Genomic DNA, 15,414 nt, shown 5'->3' with positions numbered 1-15,414 from the left:
AAGATGCTGTGCTCCTGCCTTCCAGTCCTTGCTGCCAAAACCCTAGCTGCAATTCAGGCAACACGGGGCAGGACGGGACGCCACGCAGAGAGCTCTGCCCAGAGCTCATGCCTATGCCTGGCAGCAGGGAAGGCAGGCCCGGGGGGCGATGGGTGAGGACAGAGCTGCGGCCTGGTGGGACGCGTGTGCGATGTGTGATGCTGTGTGGTGCCGTTGCAGGATCATCCGGACCAAAGTTCAGCAGCCTTTCCACCCAACACCAGACGGGGCGGGCACGGGAGTGAGTACCTCCGGCCATACCATCGGTAAGCAGGCTCGGGGGAGGTGGGAGGCTGGCCCTGTCCAGGGAGCTCAGGGGATGCAGGCCGGCCCGGGGACTTCCACTCCACAAGGCCCAGGCCCCATGTTTCCAGTCCATCTGCTCCCCGAACTCCTAGAGGCGTGGGTCTTCCGAGTGAGGTCGGTTGGCGCAGCTCCCCTGTGCCGCTCGCTTGGCCTCTGCCCTGCTTAATATTCTTCTCTTTCTCTTTAAACCCACATTTTCTTGTAGCATTTTCTCCCTCCTCCTCCTCTTGTTTTTCCTCCTCTTCCTCTTCTTCTTCCCTCCTCTTCCTCTTCTTCCCTCCTATCATCTTGTCTGATTCTATCTCCCTCTATGTCCCTCTTTCTTTCATGTCTACTCTCTTACTTGCTTTTCTCTCTTCTTCCTCCTTTCTCTCTGCCTCTCCCTTTCTCTCCTCTGCTCTCCTGTACGTGGCTGTGAATCTGTCCCTCTGCTCTTGCTTCCCTCCTGTATGGCTTTTTTTCCCTCCACCTGTCGTGATCGCTTTAACTACCTCAGCTGCTCTGTAGCCTCTGCCTCTCTCCTGGACATGGCCAGGCTGTCAGAACACCTGCCAACACGTGTCTGCCCAGGGCTCACACAGCCTGACTGCTCTTTGGCCTAAGGGTACTCAGTGCTGCCGTGGCTGTAGTTGAGGCCTGGGGTTCAAGGGCCTGGGACCTCTTAGCAACAGTGTTCTTCTCTCTTGACCAGCAGGAAGTAGAAATGGCTGGTCCCAGCACTCCTGGAGTTGGCACGAACCATTGTTTACCAGGCCTGCGTTACAGTGTGTCCTGGGACAGAGGGTTGGGCAGGGCTGTGCTTGAGCTGGTCACCGCACAGTGAATGGGCTCAGTCGTCCATGTCTTGAGGGAAATTTAGGACCTTTTCTAGTGAGTTCACAACCAGACACTCCTGAAAGAGAACTGATCCCTCAGGACTGGCCTATGTCTCCCAGAGAATCAGAGAGAGAGACAGAGAGATCTTAAGAGGGCCAGACTCTAAATCACAACTGTGAAAGACTGCCTGGGAGACAGAAACATGGACCTGCTTTGCCAGCTCCTGGGACTGCAGGAGCCGTGCCCTCCAGATGTCTGCAGGGCGGGGTCTGATGGAGTCGGCACTGGTGCGGAGGAGGCCTGGGCTAACAGGTCACCACTTACTGCCGGCTCGACGGAGTGGAAAGGGCCTCGGTGTGTGGCGCTGTGCTCCCCCTTAGACCTCAGAGGCCGGAGGGGAGTACATGGGCTCCTCACCCTCGCTCTGCTTCAGCCTCGGGGCTTTGGCCTCTAATCAAAACTGCTGTCCTCATGGAGTCTCCTCCTTCCTGTCATCCAGTTCCCAGCACGGCCTCCCCTCCTGTTTCCAGCGCCTCCAATGACCCAGTGGGATCCTACTCCATCAATGGGATCCTGGGGATCCCTCGCTCCAATGGTGAGAAGAGGAAACGTGATGAAGGTAGGAGGCGGGAGAGGTTTGGCTTCCCCTTTTGCGTGCTTTGTCCTTGGGCTCAGGGCTCCGGTTTCCGCTGGCCTTGCAGCTGCTCTGCTGGGAGATCAGTTTTAGCAGCAAAGCCCAGGTCCCCCCACTGCCCTGCTGGCTCCTGGAGAGAGGAGGGAGGTGCTGGTGGGGCTACCAGCTTCACCATCTGCTCAGCCCCGAAGGCCTCACCTTCCAATGGGCCTCACTCACCCCGGCTACCCCTGCAGGATGCCAGGAGAGGCACGAGCCATTTACCTCGAGAAGGTCTGGGAGGCTGGGGACAGCTCGTCTCTGACTTGAGCATGAGAGGCCAGCCTCCTGTCCTCGCTCGACCCCAGCCCGTCCGAAGGTGAGGGGTGCTGTCACCTGCAGCTGACCCAGCGTCCTTTCTCTGTAACACATGGACCCCGCTCCCACTGAAGTCGCTCAGGGAGCTGGGCCGAGACCGTTCTTGACTCCGCTGCTCTGCAACAGCAGACAGCACTCTGGCTTCCTCCTCCCCCTAGAGGCCTCAAGATGTGGCCAGGCTGTTAGCGGGGAGGGGTTAACGGAATAGGAATGAATGGAGGAGGTGGGCCGAGAGAAAAGAAGGGGACAGTGGTGGGCCGAGCTCAGACAAGGTGTTTCTCAGACGCTCTGGATCGGGGTCCCTTGGTGACTTGTCTGTTTTTCTGACGCGTGGAGCCAGGACAAGGGGCCAGCACATTCCGACAAACAGACACCAGTCCCTGAGACCTGCTTCCTGCTCCGGTTCTCTCACGGTCCCCATCAGGGAAGTAGTAACCTCCTGTCCTTTAGGATGTAGGGTTATTTTAACAGTGTCCCTCTGAAACACCATCCTCCAAAGATGAACATGAAGAGGGTATAGTTCTAGACCCCTCCGGCTCAGCATGCTCCCAGCTCATACCTGTTGTCTCTGCATCGTGGCCAGGCAGCAGCTCCTTTTTCTTTCAAGAATTCCGAGCATAGATGAGCCCTTGTTGGGGGAATTGTAAGGCAGTAAAGATGGAGAGGAGAGATGAATCTGACAGTCCCTGGGCCACACCCTGGATTCCCTGGGCCCAGGTGGAGGGAAGAGCCCCGAGCGTCTTGGCCTCCAGTGCAAGGGATAGAGGTTGGAGAGGCCTCGGCCTGGGAGGCAGCGATGACCTGGGGCTGGCCTCCTTCCAGAAGCCCTAATGGCCTCGTTTCACAGGGAAACAGCTTGTCTGGCTCTATTTCTCCTTCTTCCAAAATATCCAAACCCATTTGGCCGCCACGGCTCTTGCCACTCACTGAATTTCATTGTGGTTGTTTTGGCGGCAACCCCTGACGGGCAGGGAGAGGCTTTGTGAAGGCCCTAAGTCCAAGCTCTCCCTGGGGCTTCCCATATTCTGGATCTGCCAAGTTCTGTGGCATTCTGAGAGCTTTGGTAGAGGCTGCCTCAAACCCTAAGGGTTTCTCCTCAGCCACCTGCATTGTTTAGAGTGTGACAGAGCCAGGCGTCCAAGGAGGCCACAGAAGCCTCTCTATCCTCTCCCCTGGTGGCCCATATAGGGCCGTGCCTGCCTTCCACTGCCTGAGCTTTGATGGTGGGCTGTGAAGGGAGGCCAGGCATGGTGGGGCACAGGCCTGAGGCCAGCACCACCCAGGGCAGGGCCTGGGTGGCCCGGAGTAGTTGCTCACATTCATTGTTTTGAGTCAGTTCAACTCAGGGAAACTTCCTGAACATTAGCTTCAAGGTTCAGTGAAGGGGTTTCCCAAGAAGAGCAAGATATGATTGGTGGCCTCAAGGAGCTTACAGTCTGAGGGGGCATGGAGAGCACCGACCCACAGAGCAGAAAGGCCCATCAGACGCCATTGTCGACTGAGGTCTCGCCACAGCCCTGGAGCTGGGGGTGGGGTCACTGCCAGGCAGCCTCTCTGAGGAGGGGCCTTGCACAGCTGAGCAGAAAGGCAGTGACAATGGCAGCCTGAAATTCTATCTGACTGGGCGACCTTGTGACCAGAGGCCCTTCCGGCTTTGGACGGGTGTGTGGGCAAGAGGGAAGTCTCGGAGGCAAGGCTAAGCAGAGGGTCAGAGTTGCAGGCGAGCAGGCCAGGGCTGGGACAGGGACGGAGGGTAGAAGTTTTGGTTTGGTTTGCTTTGGCTTTTGGTTTTTTTGGTTTTCCCTGAAAGCAAGAGTAGCCCTGAAGGCATCTGGACAGGAAGGGACAAGAGCAGGGTTGGGTCTGCCCTCAGTGCATCCTCCAGCAGTGTGGCGGTGTGGCAGCAGGAAGACCACGCAGGACGGTTGAGGTCTGCAGGAGCTCATGGGGCCCTTGAAGTTTCCTTTTACCTCTGGGCACAGCCAGGTGGTTAGAAGGACCAGAGGCCTGCTCTCTGTGGGGTTTCTCTTGCCCTGACGGCCTTTCCTCTCAACCAACCCCAGGCCAGATGGAGCTGTCCTTGCCCTAGCGGCCAGGCTAGCGAGGGAGTCAGCTCTGTCTGAGCACTGCCCCATTCCAGACCCAGGGAGCCAGGAGGTAAGGGACAGAGCAGAAGGGAGAGCAGAGGCAGACCTTGGGTACTTCCTCCCCTCCCCCACTCAGGATGCCTCCAAGCAGCCAGGCCCAGTGTGCGTTAGGGAGCAGCTCAGATGATTAAGAATGGGGAGATAATTATGTGTCAAGATGATGCAGCCTAACTCTGCAGTCAGGCCAAGGTAGCAAAGCAGCTGGCAGGCTGGTCACAGGAGGCAGCCTCGGGCACAGGCTGCACGGACACTCAGGTGTGTCCTTCAGCGCTCAGGCCAGGCCTGCAGGGGGAAGAGGGAACTGACGGGGCTGCTGGCGTAGGGGTGGGTCAGGAGGTGCATGTCCAGGACTTGAACCTGGGCGGGGTGCAGGGCCAGGATGTCTCCCTTGAGGAGGGGCACCTCAGGTGCCCCACCCGACTCACCCTCTCTGTAGACGTGTCAGACCCCGAGGGCAAGACTGGCACTCCGGGAAACTGCCCCAGCTCCTGCCTCTGGGGACAGCACGGCCCAGTCCTCAGCTCTCAGTGTCACGGTGGTGGGCATTAACGAGGAGTCACTGCAGGGTGCGCTGGTGTTAGTGGAGGCCTTCTGGGCAGCAGTCCTTGGTGTTTGCAGCCACAATACCCAGAGCACTATTGGCATTGGTGATCGAATATGGTCAGCAGTGTGAGTCTGCAGCGATCACGTCTGTGGGGTATCTGGAAGGAGTCGATCGCCGTGACCTGGGGGGAGTGCTGCGTGAGATTCCTCTCCATCCCCTGGCCTGTGGCAGTGAGGAAACCTAACTCTCCTTGGAGAAATGTGCCACTCAAGAAACGTCACCCTTCCTCCCAGGAGTGCAGGAGTGCCTGGAAGGAGACAGGCCAGGGGAAGATGAGGAAGTCGTGCCCTGAAGCGTCCAGAAGACAGGCTGAGCACCGGTCCGCGCCCTTCCCCTACAGCATCTTCTCTTAGCTACAATTCTGGCTGCACAAATTAGGGCTGGTTTTCCAGAACACAGATAGGACCCTGGCTCCCTGAATGTTCGTGCCCTGGCTTCTGTGGCTGGAGAAGAAGACTTGTACTCTCTATTTGTAATCAGCTGAAAAACCAGTCTGGGCTGGGGGTATCACTCAGTGGTAGAGCGCTTGCCTAGCATGCACGAGGCCCTAGGTTCCATCCCCAGCACCACAAAGAAATAAGCAAAACCCCTGAAGTCCTTTGCCTTCTCCCTGTTGATTTTGGCTGAGCCCAGAGCACTGCTGTCCTCCGGCAGGGTGTTGAAGCACAGTTACTTAACTTGCCCAAAACCCAAATGAAATCATATGGTGAGAGTGTGTTGATCTGTGTTGATCTGTGTTGATCTGTGTGTGTGTGGTGGTGCTGCTATTGCCCTTGACGTGTGGGATCACAGAGGCTGTGATTTTGCATTTCATTAGTCAGGTGCACAGTGAATTGTGCCGTTGAGTGGTGCGAAGCTGGTGCAGTTGTGCATTAGTAGGCGGGGTAGGTCGTATGGCTGCAAGCGGCCGAGTCCTATCACTGCCTTTCCTAGCTCCCTTCTGCTTGTGTAACTACAGCAGCTTATTTCCTTAGATAGTTTCCCCCTGGAATTCCCCAGAGTGTCGCTCAGGTTGGACTTGGAGCAAATGAAAGGAACAAGCTGTGGAAATGAGCAGCACCTGCCCTTGCCTCGGAGCCCTGGACTGAGGCAAGAGCAGGCTGCCAAGATGGGAAGATTGCTTTCTACAGGCAGAGGGCAGGCGGGCGGTACAGGGTGGTGGCTGGGGTGCAATCCCAGGAGCCTGCTGGGATGGACAGAGCGGCTCGGTGGCGGGAAGATCGAGTCCTGCTCAGCAGCTGTGTGACCTTGGGAGATCGCTTAACCTGTATCGTTGGTCTTCTGCTGTGTAGAATGGGTGTGGTGACAACTCTTTCTCCACGCGGTTGGTGAAGATTCCATGAGATTGTGGGCCAAGGGTCGAGCCAGCTCCATGTCGGAACCTGGCGCAGTGTGCATCTGGGAGAGGAAGCCCAATGCTAGGTTAGGTTTCTCGCGGGACGAAGCTGTGTGTCGAGAAATACATTTGTGTGGGCACAGGCTCCCTCACCTTGGTGCTTGCTTGTGACTGCAGTGACCTTCGCCGGATGCTGGGTAAGCTGGCCCTAGGAGACCAGTGCAGCCGGCCTCACCTCTCCCTGTGATTGTGACAGACTTTGCCCATCTCTACCGTCCATTTGCTCTGTGGCTACCCATTGGGCCACATGTCATCTGTCCACCTCCACCGGTATTGTCTACGTATATGAATAAATAGAAGACCTCCTTTCTCCAATACAGGAGCATTAGTCCCTCTGTCCATCTGTCCATTTCTGCTCTTACTCCAGCTTGTCTCTTTGCCTTGGAAAATGTGTGCTTGTTTTATGGACCCGTGTGTGACTTTCCCTGCGGTTTATGCACATGTGAGTACATTTGTATTCCGCACCCCCAAGATCTTTGGGTGAAAGGGATGCCGACTGTCGTGCTGGGAAGGCGTGCAGTTTTCTAGGTAGCCTACGCACTCGGAGAGAGCGATGTGACCGTGCGTGCATCCACAGGCTCCAGTGACCAGAACTGCGCCAGGCCTGAGCATGGCCGGGGTCTGTGGTCCTGGGCACAGGCATGCATATAGTTTGGCCCAAAGGGCCCATCAGTAGCACCCTACATCTGTTGGTGAAATGGCTATGCTGCTCTGGGCCTGCCTGCAGGGGTGGCTGGGCCCAAAGCCAGGGACCCTGGGGCTGGGAACGCTTTGCTCAGGCTGTGTGAGGCTTTGAAGAGAAGCTTGGCCCCTGTGTTCTGCCCACCTGTCTTTCGGGATCTCCCAGTGTTTGTTGTCTCTCCGTCTCTCATGTGCTCTAGTCAAGGCGCACACCGATGCTGCCCACATTAGAGGAGGTGGAGGTTTGCTTCTAGTCTGGACTCTAAGAGGTATGAGGGCCAGAGGGAAGACAGTGTGGGGGTCAAGGGAATAAGCAGCTTGGGGTGGCGGTTAGAGACCAGAGAGTAGCTTCTTACAGACAGAGCAGAAAGGAGACAGTGACCCGGGCTTTCGTGGGGAACTTGAGAGGCTAATAGAGTCTCAGGGCCTGGATCACTCCTGCCATGGGCTGCTGAGGGGCTTTGGGGCTGAGGCCCCCGTGGCCTGGCGGGTCAGGCACTCAGTAGATGGGGGCAGATTTTCCAGCCCTTGGAAAAACAAAGAGTAGATCGGGTAGTAAAACAAAAGCAAAGGAGACCTGGAAGCACCTGACAGCCCTAATTCATCACGGCCCAAGTTTTTTCCTGTGTTCCCATTATATTTGTTTGTAAAAGTGGAAATCAATTTTGAAGGTAATTTTCTGGAAAGAATGGAAGGGAGGTGGGAGGGCCGGATAAGGCAGAGATGGTAAAAGGAAAAATTTAGGCTAGGCACAGCCCAGGGGCAGCTCTTGGCAAGGTGAAAGAAAATTGCATATTCAATCTCCATCCATGAATCTCCCTCACTGCTGCCCGCCTCCTGCTTGAAAACAATGAAGGCTTTTTCCCAACGCTGGGCAGGGCCTGGGTATCAGCCTCACTTTAACTTCAGGGTCATTAATTCCCTGATTATTGAAGGAGAAGAGGGTTGCAGCATTGGCAATTCCAAACGCAACCCCCCACGATGGGGGGGCAGCCAGGGTGAGGCAAGGTGGTGTTTCTGAAGCCTGGGGCAGGGGGAGTGGAGCGACACCTGGCCTGGGGGGCAGGAAGCGGGGAGGAGGTTGGCTGGCAGCAGTCATTACTGCATACCTCTGTTGTGTTGTTATTGCAAATTAAAAGTAGCATGTTCCACTCCACAGCTATCTTTGGGGAGGGAGGGGCTCCGAGGGAGGTGGGGGAGCTTATCATTGCTTCTTCAGCAGACCAGCCATGGTGTCACCGTGTGAGGTGACATTTGAATTTACAATTCCGCTGAGAAAAGCCATTAATTCACAAATTAACATTTCTCCCTCTCCCTCTCTCTTTAACACTCTCTCCCTCTCTCACATGGATGTGCAAGCAATTGAAAAGACAAAGGAAATAGCCTTAAGGAAGAGACTTTACTGCTAGTCTGTCTGTGCTGAGATTGCTCCCCCTGCTTCCAGATAGATAAACCAATTACCTGAGCAGCTCTGCTCCTGGCCCCGAGATCCCCTCCTTTTGTAAGCTGCCTCCTTGGCTGGATTTCACTCGCGCCTCTCATTAATGGAAAGCAGCCCTGCCGTGGTCACCAAGCTCTCCTCCCAGCTCTTCTTGGAGGGGTAGCAGAAGAGCTGGTGGCAGAAAGGGAGGCAAGGAGGAGCCTGGGTGTTTGGGAAGAGGCTGCGTGGTAGGCGGGCCCGACCTGAACGAGTGCAGGGCAGGGCCTGGGCCGGTGTTTAGAGGTACAGGCCAGAGCCCAAGACTGACTTTCTAGTGGCCTTTGGTCCCACGCAGGGGCCTGGAGGAACCAGAGAGGGATCCGAGTTCGCCCTGCGCGGGGAGAGCAGGGGAGTTTTGCTGAATTCTCGCTGTTGTAGTGGAATAGGATGCTCTGAGAGGGATGGCGCAGAAGGCCCTGATGACGAGGCCATGCTGTTCTGGACAAACTGACAGCGTCGGCCTGATTCCTTTCTGTGAGTCCAGTGTGTGGGCACAGTTATGTGGTTTACCCCGAATCCTCACACACACCCATCCATCTCACGCCCTCCACAGAGAGCATAGTGACCCCTCCCTGACCACGGGGCTGCGATCCAAGACCCCCAGGAGGTGCTTGAACCATGGTGGTCCTCAGCCTGATGGATACTTTTTTCCTCTACGTGATATATGTGATAGGTGTGACCAAATTTAATTTATACATCAGTCACAGTAAGACATGAGCAGCAATAAGTAATAATAACATAGTGCAAGTATAGCGCTGTGTTGGTGCTGTGGCACTAGTGTGGTGAGCAAGACACCATAAGCAGCTAACAGTGTAGCACAGAACAAGTGATGGTTCACACAGGGCTGGAACAGCAGGGCACTTCAGGGTCTCCTCACACTACTCAGAAGAGCGCACAGTTCAACATTTTGAATTGCTTGTTTCGGGAATGCCCCACTTAGTATTTCAGACTGTGGTTGACCACAGCTAACTAAAACCACAGAGGTGAAACCTCAGATGGGGGTAGGGTGCTCTGTGGATTATCACCGACCCCAGTCCGCCCATGGTGCACTCTGTAACTACAGCACATCACAGCCTGCCCCGCAGGATGGGTCCTGGGAATTTCCAGAAAGCAAGCTACATAAAGGCAAATGCCCGAGTTGAACCGCGTTAACAAAACTCGGTCTGTGTCTGTTTTCCAGCCAATACTCAGAACCTGGCTAACATCCCCCTGGTTTAAGAAAAAGTTAAGGTTCAAAAGTCAGCATTTGCTAAGCTGTCAAAGAAACCAGCTGAAGGTCCCATGTTCGTGGGTGTGGCTGTATCTTCCTAGTACCTGGGAGATGAGACCATCACACCCGAGGGGATTTTCCAACTCAGTTGAGCCACAGGTTTTAATCACACTCGGGGTGTTGGCTCCAAGCCTGCTGGCCGCTGACCGGCCACTCTACCAGGTAGATGCGGCCACGTTGATGGCAATGGAGACCTGCACCATGGCTCTGTCCAGGCGACGTGTGTGTTCTGTCGGGGAAGAGTTGGAGGCATGGGTCTGTGTGACTGCCACAGGGTGGCAAATATATCTGTCTGTCCTGTATTCATAGAGAGGCAGCAGCCAAGCCATCAGCCATCTGCATTTCCCGGCTCACTTGTGCTGTCGTGGACAGAATAGGTTGTTTGAGGAAGGGTTTTCAGGTTTCTCACAAAAGATGTATATATTCTCCTTGTAGTTCCAGAAAGTCAGACTTGATAGCCAAGCAGCCCAGACAGCATGGGCAGGTGTGTCATAGCCGGGCTGCGGGGTCCCTCCTTTGGGCATGGGCAGCTTTCCCACAGGGTGGCACACTCTTTCTCCAGGGCCCAGCTTCTCGGCCCCTCCCCTGCCTGCGCCTGGCGGGAGCACGCATCCTGTCAGAGGGGTCCTGGCTCCCAGTCTTCCCTTGGCACCGTCTCCTTCCCCTCCCAACAAGGGCACCAAGCGAGAAATCCGCTGCCTCAGCTCTGCCCTCCCCCCACCCCTCCGCACAGGCTGTGGGGGCAGGGGGAGGAGCCAGGCGAGGGGCTGTCCCCAGCCCTGCCGCTGTCGCTGTCTAGGGTGCCTCCTCTACAGCCCAGCTGTGGGTAGCAGGGAGAAGGGCGGGCAGCTGCCCTGGGAGCTTTGGGAGACCCAGGACAGCTGCCTGCCACAGGAAGGGGTCTGGCTGCCTGGGCCTGTTGAGCCCAGGGAGGGACCTGCCCCCACCCTTCCTCCCTCAGGGCCAGGGTGGCCTCAGGACCCTCTGGGACCCTCCCACTCCGCCTTGGGAGTGGGAAAGCCAGGAGGGGTGGGGGAGGGTGGGAGCCTCGGAGCCAGAGCAGCAGCAGAGCCAGTAATTCAAACCATCCTGACCCCCCGGTGAACCCGGGCCTGCTGACCTTGACAGCCCCGGCAAGAGAGGCCTCACAGACCTCAACCTGCACAGGCCCGCACCTCTCCCTCCTTCTTAGAGGCCTGCGCCCAGCCTCCAGGTGGCTCCTCCGCTGGCCATCCACCTGAAATGCCAGCATCCCCTCCCTCCCTGAGGCTGCCTGCCTGCCTCCAAGCACCCTTTGTGCCCATCGCCACTGGAGACAGACCGCGGGCATCTCCTGGGCCTGCCCAGGCTGTGGCTCTTACCCCTTCCCTTCTCCTTGGCTGGAGACTTCATCTCTGAGGTCTGGTGCGTGTGTGTGTGTGAAGTCTGGGTGCACACAGTGATAGAATGGACACAGACAGTGGACAAGCAGCGAGGACAAGCTGGAGGAAAGTGGCCCCAGGAACCTGCATTAAAGTAAATGCAGTTTATAAGTTTATGCTCTGCTTCTTGGGAGAGCTGGACGCCATCCAGCAGCCCTCAGAGCCTGCCAAGCAACGGAGGTGTGGAAAGCTGGACTGGAGAGCAAGGAGCCAGCGGCAGGGAGGGGTGCACAGATGTGAGTCTGTGAGGCTCACATCAACCTGGGCCTCAGCAGCCCGGCTTGGCCTGGTACCAATGGCCTGTTTGGAGGGCAGGCTGCAGCAGCTGCTCTTTCCTCGGCTCCTCCTTGCTCCCACGCCCGCTCTGTCCCCTCAGGATGAGGTAAACTGAGTCCGGGGGTGTGGAGCACCTGGGGCCAGAGCCTAGGAGCCAGGCTGGGTGGCCGGTCAGGACAGTCAAGGGACCAGGGTCCCATCCCATCATGGCTCCCATGAATGAAGCAGCTGCTCTTTCGCTGCTAGGTCCAGGCCACATGGGCCTTGTAGCCACCGAGGACAGCTAGTGGCATCTCCTAAGGAGATCTTTTACTTTTCTTCCTGAGAACTCAGAGGACATAAGTGACTGGCAAGGCCGGGCACAGGAGCCATCAAAGGGACTTGTAGGCAGGTCGGCGTGAGTGCCCTTCCAGATGGGCTTGCACATGTGTGTGCACCAGTGACATGGAAGCAAGTGGGGCCTTGACTTCGGGCAGTGGAGAACGTGGAGGAGAAAAGTGACCCAAAGGAAGAGTGCAGCAAAGACCCAGGCCTGAGGGGGAGGTGACCCTGGGTCATGCCTCAGCTGGGGACAGAAAGCAAGACAGCCTCTCACCTCTTCCTGAGACTTTCATGTCCCCAGTTCTGTAGGAGCTGGGACAAGGACAGCAGGAGTGGAGTCAGGCAGAGGCAGGGTGTGGAGGGAGAGGGAAGGGCGGGCAGGGATCCCCGTTGTGGAGTGTGTCCTGAGCAGTCCCGAGAGGCCAGGCGCGGAGAGCCTCGCTGTGTGTCCCCCGCGCCCTCCTCAGCCTGCCCGCGCCCCTCCATTGGCTCCGGTGCGTGTGTTGATTTGCATGTCAGGCAAAGCCTTGCTTCACACAGAAAGAAAACCCCAGCCGAGGCCGTGTGGCAGTGTCAGCTCTCGCTGTTGTTCGACAGTGTAAAATTAAATTAATAAAGCCCCCAACACAGGAAAACATAACAGGAAATTAATGGCCTTTACTGTCGCTCTGATGCAGTCATTTGCAACCCTGCTTTCCGCACCAAAGACTTCATAAATGCAAGCAGTTTCTCTAAACAAGCATACTTAGGGCGGCCTGGTATGTAATTTTTCGCCTTGCTTGTGTCCTTTGAGCTAACAAAGCCCCCTTCCCTCCCAGCTCCAGAGCTCTTCAACTGGTTCTGGCCCTGGCTGGAGACCAGTGGGGCAACATCAGGCAGTAGGCCCCGCCCCTCCCTGAGGGCCCAGGGAGGGCAGAGGAGGCTGGCATCCCGGCAGAGACACGGCGAGCCTGCCTTGCCCATCAGCTCTGCGGGCAGGCCAGCAGGGAGATTGGTCACCCAGGACACTGTCCACCCTGGCCAGCCCACCATCCCCTTCCTAAAGTGGGTCTCTCCGCTGCCTTCCCTTCCCACTGCCAGGGCCCTCGCCTCCCTTCTCCTGGTCTGTACCCATCCAGCACCCTGTATTTCCTCGCACACGGGACACATAGTTGGCTGGCTCTGCCTTGGCAGTGGGTAACCTGGAGGTTGTGAGGGAGAAGAGTTTAACTTGTTCAGTCTGGGAACCTTAACTGAGGTGTGGTGCACACCTGTCGTCCTAGCACTCAGGAGCCTGCAGCAGGAGGATCACAAGTTCAAGGGTACCTTGTCTCAAGATAAACCTTTAGAAAGTGTGGGGCTGTAGCTCAGTGGTGGAGCGCTTGCTTAGCATGCACAAGGCCCACACGAAAGCAAACAAGACAAAATGAGAAGAGCAACTGTGCTGGTATGATTTCTCAGGTCCTAGGTTTCCCCCAGCCTCTGTCTCCCCTGCTGGTCAGTTAGGAAGGATGAGGGCCCTCGTGGTCATCGAAAGCATCCTCTGTCCTGGGGCACATTTCGGACTTGAGAGTCTGTGACTTTGCTGAGTAGGCAGGATATTGAGAACACGTAGCTGTCCTCCCTGGGGATATGTGGGTCAGTGTGAGGCCTTCACATCACACAGCGTCTGTCACTGAGTGCTGGGCCACGTGGCCATGTGTTCAGCAAGGGTCCAGGACAGGTGTGAAGAGCAGGAGGGAACCAGCTTGAGCCTGGGAGCAGCTGAGATTGGCAGGAGCTGTCCCCAGGTGGGGGGCACCTCGCCCAGGGAGGGCACTCAGGGGCTGCCTGAGAGTCTCAGTTTCTTGAGGTCATCCAAGCCTCCCTGCCGCTCACGTGGAAGGCTCCCCTCCAGCAGTTCTGCTAGTAAAGCCCCTGCCCTGGCCTGGAGGAGGACAGGGAGGGAGAGTGACCACTGTCTGCATCTCTGCCTTTATTCTGAGTCAGTGTGACCCCGAGGGCAAAGCATGGGACTTGGAGTCCCAAAGTCTTGGTGTGGGCTCCACCTCCACCTCTCACCTGCCCTGGGGCTTCAGCTAGTTACATGATCTCCTGGAGCCCCAGTTCTGTCCTCTTCGGAACACATAGAAATCGGAGCATTTTCTGCACAGAGTGCTGGATGGTGCTGAATGTCTCCATCCGATATCCCCTCTCTCTCCCTAGTGCCTTCTCTCACACCTTCCCTCTGTTGCTTCCAGTGGAACAGGTGGATTTGGGCTTCTCACAGAATGTGGTTCCAGCCTCTGTGGAAGTTGTCTCACAGTCCTGGTTACCCATCTCTGAACTCATTCTTGCAGGCTAAAGTCTCCTAAATGAACCCCAGACCTAGCGACTGTCCAGCCTATGCCAGGCACAGCAGCACCACCGCCAGTGTCCTGCCTGGAGACTCTACACCCATAACAGAGCCTAAGATTACCTTTGATTTTTTAGCAGCCGTGTCAGACTCCAGCTCATATTGAGTTCGTGGTCAACTGAAATCTGGAGATCTTTTTCACATCAATTGCTATCAGGCCAGGTCTACCCCATTCTATAGTTGTGTAATTGATTTTTTTTGTAAACCTAAACATAGGGCATTCCATTTATCCTTGTTGAATTTCATCTTGTTGGTTTGGGTTCTTAATTTTGTCTGATTAAGGTCACAAGGATGTCTTCTGTGTCATCCAAGTCATTTCTTCTTTTAAAAAGTTATTTTCCTTTAAAATAAAGGAAAGTAAATGTTCCACCCATGGAGACTCCCCTCCTGGTTGCAATGAGTGAAAAAGGAGCCCAGCGGCCACTGGCCATTTCACTTGTCTTTAGTCCAGAAGGCTGGGAAGGAGAGTCTTGGCCATGTGTCAACATTTTACTACAGCTAAATAATTTCCCCAGTAGATTGATTAAAAAATCCAGTTTAGGGCTGCGGATGTAGCTCAGGGGCTCCCCATCTGCCTGGCAAGTGCAAGGTCCTGAGTTTGATCCCCAGTACCAGGGAGGAGAAATACATCCAGTTTAACTTGCTGAGCGAATCGAGTGCCTGGTATAGAAAGTCTTGGTCTGGAGAAACTTATAATCTAGCACAGAAGCAGATGTGTATGTCATCACAGACAGAATGTGATCAATGCTACGATCAAGGCTTGAAAGTCAATGCTGAAAAGAGAAAAGGGAGAGTTGGTTCTCACCGGGGCAGCTGGGGAAGTCTTCCTGGGTACAGTGTCTGATCTGAGCATGGGTACCGGGGTCACTGTGCCACTTCGCCTTCTTGGCAACTACTGCAGACTCTGGGCCATCACATTTTCTCTTCTAGTGCCCACAGATTAGCTGTGTGATAATCACCTCTAAAAGTGATCCAGAGCCCGATAGTGAATTTATTATACCTTCATCTACACCATCCCACCTTTCCTTTGAGGCAGGAAGGTATTGGATTTGTCACTACATCCCTCTTCCCTTATGACTTCTTTGCTCAAAGATTATCAACCTCAGTCTGGGTTATGCTCGGCGTGTGAACGGTCTGGGAAGTTAACTCAGCAGTAGCAGCTCAGAGCTGCCTGCCGGCCAGGGTGCCAGTGCCTCCTGCTGGGTGGGTTTTGAAGGATTTCTTCTTTGGGGAAGCAAACAAAGGCAAGCTCAGGATTGAGAAGCTTCCTCTTCTCCCCCACCCCTCCCTCC

General features: G+C 55.8%; 1 protein-coding gene across 3 annotated transcripts in view; it reads left to right on the top strand.

Moving 5' to 3' along the window:
* Pax2 (paired box 2) overlaps positions 1-15,414 on the top strand; it is a 66,939-nt gene that overhangs the window by 26,466 nt on the left and 25,059 nt on the right. For all 3 annotated transcript variants that reach the window (XM_033761469.1, XM_033761468.1, XM_010626369.3), the window contains 2 exons: positions 220-305; positions 1,661-1,780. In XM_033761469.1, coding sequence (XP_033617360.1) covers positions 220-305; positions 1,661-1,780 — 206 coding nt within the window. The remainder of the gene's footprint in view (positions 1-219; positions 306-1,660; positions 1,781-15,414) is intronic.

This window comes from Fukomys damarensis, unplaced genomic scaffold (genome assembly GCF_012274545.1).
Source record: "Fukomys damarensis isolate Sample0158 unplaced genomic scaffold, DMR_v1.0_HiC HiC_scaffold_8, whole genome shotgun sequence".
NCBI lineage: Eukaryota > Metazoa > Chordata > Mammalia > Rodentia > Bathyergidae > Fukomys > Fukomys damarensis.
This window is presented reverse-complemented; position numbering and strand designations above follow the sequence as displayed.